The sequence below is a fragment of the Teleopsis dalmanni genome, chromosome 2 (genome assembly GCF_002237135.1).
Source record: "Teleopsis dalmanni isolate 2A chromosome 2, ASM223713v2, whole genome shotgun sequence".
Lineage (NCBI taxonomy): Eukaryota > Metazoa > Arthropoda > Insecta > Diptera > Diopsidae > Teleopsis > Teleopsis dalmanni.
The window spans coordinates 175,171,707-175,179,976 of NC_051847.1; the positions used below are offsets into that span (position 1 = coordinate 175,171,707).

General features: G+C 29.2%; 2 protein-coding genes across 2 annotated transcripts in view; one reads left to right on the plus strand and one right to left on the minus strand.

Annotated features, from left to right (window-relative positions):
* The window catches only part of LOC119681838, a 44,631-nt gene that overhangs the window by 8,273 nt on the left and 28,088 nt on the right, over positions 1 to 8,270 (minus strand). The window lies entirely within an intron of this gene.
* On the plus strand, positions 7,068 to 7,831 carry LOC119681840. The gene is made up of 3 exons (XM_038095130.1): positions 7,068 to 7,330; positions 7,428 to 7,607; positions 7,688 to 7,831. The coding sequence occupies exons 1-3, from the start codon at positions 7,093 to 7,095 to the stop codon at positions 7,735 to 7,737; spliced, it is 468 nt and encodes a 155-aa protein (XP_037951058.1). The 5' UTR covers positions 7,068 to 7,092; the 3' UTR covers positions 7,738 to 7,831.

Genomic DNA, 8,270 nt, shown 5'->3' on the forward strand with positions numbered 1-8,270 from the left:
ATTGACCTTGACACCAGCCTCGATGCAAACGGTTGGAGACCGTTCATCGGTGGTCACAGCTGCTCATACCAATACTTGATGTGGCCATTCGTAGCCTCAAAATTTCGGCACTGCTTTCAGTTAATTAAACACGATCATTTTGAACAGTTAGAGTTTATGAACTGCTCAATAGGGAAATTTTTCTTATCAGCAAAAGATACTTGCGATTGCTTGAATTACTTAAATTACAATTAAGTTAACTGGTCTAACGAAGCATAGTAAAAACCTTCTAAATTATACAAGTTTAAGTATTTTGTAATATTCTGAAAAACCTAACATAATTATTTATGATTATTTACATCTAACTGACCAAACTGTAGTATAGTTAATAATTATATTTATTCCTACTTATTTCTATGATATTAATATTTTATAGATACAATCAGGTGATAATTTCATAAGATATTAATCAAAATTGTTGATTAATCAAAAAAATTTTATAGTTGTATATTAATTAAGAACACTTGACAACTTATATCAAAAATATCCAAACCATAAATAAAACTACTGTAAGATATATCTCACTTTTTGTGATAATTATTAAAACATTTTTAGTGGATTTAATTTTTAAGTTTGACATGCTAATTTAATCATTAACTTTTAGATCTAATAATTTAATTTATTTGATTAGCAAATACTATTTTAATTAAAAGATACATATTTTAAATATTCTTTTTTTTGTGGAAAACCTTATTCAACGTGCAGTTTTGAACGATATCTTCAATGGGACTATACCATACACATATAAACGAAGTCAGTTTTTTTGTGAGGTAATTCACCTTCATTACATTTATTGTTTATTTAATACCACTAATTTAAATAATATAAATATGACAAAAATGTGTATTTCAGTATAACTTTGATTATTTTCAACTTATATTATTACCTATATGAGTTCATTACCCATAAAAATATAAGAATACTACAGCATTAACGACCAGTTGTGCAAACATGTTTACATTATGACACATGTGAGTTTATCTAGATTTACACAACAGTTATCAATTAACCTTTTTAAACTTGAATACATTTAATTTCCAAATAAAATATATATAAAAACAATCACAACTTATTGCTTGATATGAAGTTTAATAAACAATATTTAAAAGTATTGTTTCAAAAATACGTGTACCTCATGTTTGAGATAATCAGCATATCTTAAAATATGTAACCACATTTCATTAGAAAGATACGTAAAATCTTCATTATTTTCTATTTCTAACCATATGTTATAGTTTGTAAACTATGTTGTCAGATTTATGCTGTATATATAGACCAAGTATTGTAATAATTAATTATCTCTATTTTTCCCTATTTGTTATTAAATATCGTAGCTCATTGAATATTTTCTCAGACTTACTATATATAGGAAAATATATAGTAAGGACCCTGGAAAAGGTCCAAAGACACGCGGCGATGTGCATCACCGGTGCAATAAGAACAACTCCGACGGCAGCTCTAGAAGCTATACTAAACTTACCCCCAATTGATATCTTTGCCGAGAATATGGCGGCAAAAACGGCCGAACGGCTACGCATTACTGGGCAACTTACTCGAAGATCTTTCGGTCATAACGTTGTAAATCAGAACGCCACTCTTGATTCGGATTATATGATTCCGATCATGTACCCCGGAGCAACAATAAAAACTGTGATCGAAAACGAAGGATGGAAAAAAGGCATGGTGCCAAAATGCAACACCATAAATGTTTTCACAGACGGTTCAAAGATGGAAGTGGGAGTAGGAGCTGGCATATATTGTGCTGAATTGAGCATAAGAATGCCGTTTAAACTTCCCAACTACTGCAGTGTATTCCAAGCAGAAGTGTTTGCTGTTAAGAAAGCGGCGGAGCTTGTGTGTAGGGATGAAACCAGAAACTACTGCATAAATTTCTATGTGGATAGCCAAGCAGCCATTAAGGCGATCAAATCTTACTGGTCATCATCCAAAAATGTTCTAGAATGCAAGGAAGCTATAACAAGACTAGCCTGCAACCGCAGACTTTGTATGTACTGGATTCCTGGTCATAAAGGCATAGAGGGAAATGAGACAGTTGATGCTATTGCTAAAAATGGTGAAAAACTTTCAGAGGTACAAACGAGCGAAGTACTTAGACCTCTGAAACAAATACATAAACTTCTGGACGAGCACATGATAAGGAGAGCAAAGGAAAGGTGGCGGAACTTAACCACCTGTAGAACAGCTAGAATTATGTGTAGGCACATATATGAAGAAAAATACACCAAGAATGTTATATCGTTAAACCGAAGGAACTGTAGAACATTAATTGGTGTGTTGACAGGTCACTGTTTGGTTGCATCACATGCCAGAAAACTAAACCTAATTCACAACGATGCTTGCAGAAAATGCAATGAGCCGGATGCAAAGGAAACTCTAGAGCATCTGATGTGTAATTGCCCGGCTCTCTCGAGAACTCGACAAAAATACTTGGGAGCTTTCAGTTTTGCAGGACTGGAGTACATACCTGAGGTTTCTGTTGGAATCTTAATAAATTTTGCTAATGAAACGCGCATCTTAAGTGATGCTTACAATCGCTAAAACAAGACTCTGATCTGGTATAGCAATGGACCCTAGTGGTCTACGCGTGGCCTTTATGGCCTGCCAGCATAATCTAATCTAATCTACTATATATAGACGAGATAATTTTGGTATATCTTGTCGTTTGTTGATTTGGGAATTCCATTTGAGGATTTGCTTAACACATATTATCATAGGATAGTGTTCCTTAAGTAGTGTTCCGGCTATTTAAATGTCTTTCTTTTTATTCGAGCGTTGATATTTTTCTTATTTGTTCTAACATTTTATTTGAAATATTGCCGGGACATCATTCCTTCAATATATTGTTTCAGCAATGCTTATTTGAGCTATTTATTTTGAGATTCATCACATGTTATAGTTCGTAACTAAAAGTTTTCAAAAGGAGGACCTATAAGAGGATCCAGGATCTATAGCAGGATTCGTAACAGGAAAATGAACAGCGTAAGTATTTCAGGAATGAATTTCTATTATTCACCATAATTGTCATATATACACACTAACCATAAACGCTATAATTGTCTATGACGTGGATTCAAAAATTCAAAATGTTTTGACAGTCGTTTTTTGGTTGTATATATTTTACAACATATATTCAGGCAGTAATATAATACCTTTTACCAAAATATATCAAATATCTATACTGTCTTCAAATCAAAGTCGATGTAAACTGAAGTTGTTAAATATAATAATATACTCTATAAAATACTGATATTCTGTCATTATTCTGCTGTGATTGAAGATTCGATTAAAATAATTTAAATAGAATAATTAATTAAATAATATTAAAACATAATTATATGAATAGTTTAATTAATAATAACCATTTACTTATTGAAATTACGGTTTATCACCAATAAATTCTAATTATTATTTAGAGCTATTGAAATTATTTGTTAATTTCATTGACAGAAAAAATTAATTAAAATTTCATTACTTATTTTATACTCTTTATCTTCCTCATTCCTACAAAATTACTGTTAATATCCCAAAATACCTCATTAATCACATTTCATCTTGGTCTCTCATGATGCTCAAATCGCTGACCTATTATTTATTAATTCAGATTTGAGTTTTGATTTTTGCATTGAAAACTATATATAATTAATTAATTTATTTATTTAAAAATAATTATTTGTTTAAATAGGCGATTACCATATTGGAATACAACTACTATTCACTTCAATGACTTGAAGATGCCACAACTTTAACACGGAAACGATGATGTTATAAGCTATTTACACTTTTCGAAAACCAGTCGATGGAGTTTTATAAATTTAAACAATTGAAATTATATGATTTTAAAGAAAACGTCAATACACCTCAATTATTTAAATTATTGAAAGTGAAATGTTGCATAAAATATTGGTTTAGCAACATTCAACAATTGAAGTCTGACAGCTGTACCCTTAATTATGGGATCAGTGTGTTATTCGTATTCGGAGCCTCGTTTGTAGATATATTGAATTACAGTCATGTCACTTAAGATGTTAATTTATATAATATATTATTAATTAATATAGGAAGAAATTGTATTAAATAAAGAAAGTGTGGTAAAAATGTAATTTGTGCGAAATGATTGGAATAGATAAAGTGAAAAAAAGATCACTTCATTTATATGATATATATGAGATCATTTTTAGAAATGCGTAAGTTTACGTAATTATGGAATACGTAATTAAGCTGTATAAATAAAATTTTAAATAAAAATGTTTATATGGTTTTATTAAAATCAATAAACTATAATATACTTTTATTATATATACCTTGACTTATGAACTATTATTAATTATTATGTATATTACTTTTTTATGTAAAGATTATTTTAAATAAACCGACAAATAGGATAATGTTTATACTCGTATAACTTAAATGGCTTTTATATAATTCAATTGATCTCTTAATATTACTAACTTATCGATAATAAATTATATAATTACTATTCTATCCTAATTTCAACCGAATTTCAAAACTCTCTTATTTGCCAACACCATATATCGGACACAAAGTGTGACAGATGCTTCAAGTGTCTTACCATCACTCGCTAAAGTTCTACCAAAACTGATATCAATTTAAATGCATCGTTTCGTTTACTTCTTTTATAGAAAAGCACATAATACAATAAAACAGTTTGTTATTATTAAATTATTATAATATTTCAAGTATAAGCTTAAAAGTATTATCTGAGAGTTGTACAATGATTGTGGGTCAGAATACAATATTGTTCAAAATCTTCATGGTATATAAATTCTTGATATCGATCATATTATACACTGTTTTCCCCTTAATTCGCACCGTACAACTACAAACTACTTCCTAAACTGACAATGACAAGTAAAGGACATCATTCCGATACCATTCCATTATTCAAAAATCTCTGTCTAACATACTAAAAGCAATTCCGGCTGTACAAAACTGAATCAATTGAAAAACTGGTTGAGTGTTTCATCGCTATGTTGAATCGGAAGTAGACCATTTTTTTCAATAGCCAAAATGCCAATAGATTAGTTTCATCAGTTCTGGAAGCAACTATGTGAATGAAACCCATTTAGTTAATCCTAACTTTTCTTAACAATCCATGGTATTGTTTACATTTATATTTTTGTATTGTTATTATTTGACATGTCGACATATGTATTCGACATGAATGAGCTACAAAGCTGTCAGAAATAACTATATATATTTAATTCTCTAAATTCTAGGAGGAACATATGACCGTAACAAATAACTTCCACTCGATACGATTGGTGGCCAATAGCTTCAACTCTCCCCAGCCTTTCCGCATGTGTGACATTTCCGTGTCGGTTTGTCCTCTCCAGGTGAGAGCAGGTCTGCCCCTTTTTCTGCTACCCATCGGGTTCCACTCAATCGTCATTCTTGTGGTGTCACCAGTCGGTCTACGCAAAAGTGTGACCGATCCATTCCCATTTGCGCTTTTTAATTTCGTTTCTGATAGGTGTTTGCTGAGTTAGAGACCATAGACAATCGTTTAAAATTGTATTTGTCCAAAATACTTTAACAATTTTGCGTAATAACTGATTGATGCTGTTTTCCGTAGTATTCCAGGATTAGCATCCATATAGAAAGCTATATTTTATGTTGAAGGTAAATATTCGTATTTTTGTCCGACGCGATAGCTGAGATGATCTCAGACTTTATTTAAGCGACCAAACGCTTGTTTTGATTTCTTGATACGGTTGTCAATGTCCGCACTGGATCCACTATTTTTTGATATGATGTTTTGATATAATGCAGAAATAATTATACTTTATCTTAATTATCTTGATTAACTGTCAAAAAAGGTATCCATAGTACAGTAGCTTTTATTTAAGAGTAAAGAATTGAACTTCATTCAATACAACAATAGATTAGCTGACAAATAATACTCTTAATTTAACAAAAGAATGTAAGAATCTTGGGAAAAAAGATATATTCCGAAAAAAAGTTTAGATATGAAATAAATGATAAAAGATGATAAAAGATATAGAACATAAGACATAAAATATAAGATATAATATAAGATATAAGACGTAAGAGAAAATATAATGTATAACATGAAAGACTTGACATTATAAAATGTATGAGATAAAAGATATTATATAATTATAATCTATAACTTAGAAAAGAAAATATAACAGATAACAGATATCTATGAATATATCAGATATATATAATATAAAAAATCATCATAATAATACCTTGAAGATGACTGTAAAATATATGTAGTAGAAATATTGGTGTAAATAAATAATTTTTTAAAAAAATTATTAAATTTAACAATTGACCAATTAGTCCATTTCAAAAACAAAAATTATTAAGAGTATAAGATATAAGATACACGTTTTATGAACAAAAGGATATAAATTTCTTAATTCAACCTAGATTTTCTTTTTATTTTTCCTACGGTGGACTTAAAAGTCACTGCTTAACAATTTCTATAAGAATTTCTGATTCTAAGCTTCACATTTGGCAGGACCCGAGTTCGATTCCTGGTACTTGCGGTCTCAAAAATAATTATTTACGAATAATTAAATACAAGAATTTTTACCAAGACCACTGATGATGGGTATATGATGGCAATACTCGAAACAGCTGTATGGTCAGCCAAAAATTCAATTAATTAAAATAATAAATAAAATTAAAATTTTTGTTGTTGTAGCTCACTACAGTTCGAAAAAACCTCTTTATAAGAATTTGTCTAAATATTTTTGGACGGAAGTATAAAAATTCTACTTAAAACAAATTGTGTAATTAACATTTCTGTTAATTAAAAAAAATTTGTCTCTGATGTAAGCAAAATAAAGTTAAATCATAAAAAAATAAAAACAAAAAAATAGTTACAATATTTTTTGCATTTTGTCACGAATTTTTTACTTTTGAATAAAATATAAATTAAACACGATTTTTAATATTTGCACAGTTCGAATTCAGCATTCGTTTTTACAACAATTTATTCTATTAATTTCATTTAATAAAAAAAAAATCTTAAAGGTCAAAATGAAAGTAATTATTAGTCTGATTTGCTTCACTTTTATTTGTGCACTAAATGCATCCTCGAATATTGCCATGAAAGGCGTACGCAAGTGTCCACAAACATGTGACAGGATGTTCCGTTGTGATCCTTACTTCAATGGTCCACCAACATGGGCTCTTGATGCTGGAGTTTGCAAACTCTTCAAAAGTAATTGCGTACTTGATAGTGAAAATTGTCAACGTCAAAATAAATGCATTCCAAGTAAGTAAATTTTTGAGTACTTTGGGTTCATTTAATTGTCAAAAATTTAAAAATCAAAAAATTATTTCTAATAATAACGTTTTTGTGCATCTTATAGAATTGATGAAGACGACTAAAGAAATTTGCCAGAAATTTTGCAGTACTTGTGAAAATGTGCCAAAAAGTCCAGTATGTAGCATTTTTTCCAAAATCACAGTAGAAGGTGAAATGAAAGATGATTTTGAAACATTTAGCAATCAATGTGAACTCGACAAATGGAGCTGTCATAATGCTTATGGTAAGTACTCAAATAATAAATCTCATAAACTAATAAAGTATCTTGATACATTTTTTTAAAAAAAAATGTTTATTTTATAGCTTACATTTACGCTACCAATGGAACGTGCCCAACAATATCTAAAAATTAAGCTGATTAATCAGATATGGACTGAAGTTCTGTTCCACTTTTAATAAAAGAATAGTTTATTGTATATATACATATATTAAATTCCATAGCTCATATTATAGCATTGTTAATTATAAAACATAAATAAATATTACTAAGTAACTTATATTTAAATGTTTTGAATTAATTTACAGAATTATTTTTTGCTTAAATCAAATTTTGTACTTTTTAAATATGTTATATGAAATTATTACACTAAAGATACTCTTCCTATTTGAAGGAATTATCTTTGATTTATGTTCCAGAGTGTTCGAGCATTGCGGTGTTTGAGCAAATAATGTACACTATAGGCCAAATATTTAGATGGAATATTTTATATGAGTTTTTTTTTGTAAAAGACTTTCCTGGTCAACTGTGCCTTATTTGCAATCTGATTTCATAAAAACAAGCTCAGTTTTCAACCAAAAAATAAGTAGATCACCAATTACACAATTACAATTAAATATAGTCTATTTAAATTACACTTGAGTTAGAGTTGGTTTATCAAAAGCTTCC

Excerpts from the sequence above, each read along its gene's own strand:
- LOC119681840 (XM_038095130.1), top strand. The coding sequence starts at position 7,093 with ATGAAAGTAATTATTAGTCTGATTTGCTTCACTTTTATTTGTGCACTA. Across the intron at positions 7,331-7,427 it reads TCAAAATAAATGCATTCCAA|AATTGATGAAGACGACTAAA; the intron begins GTAAGTAAATTT and ends TGCATCTTATAG. Across the intron at positions 7,608-7,687 it reads GAGCTGTCATAATGCTTATG|CTTACATTTACGCTACCAAT; the intron begins GTAAGTACTCAA and ends TTTATTTTATAG.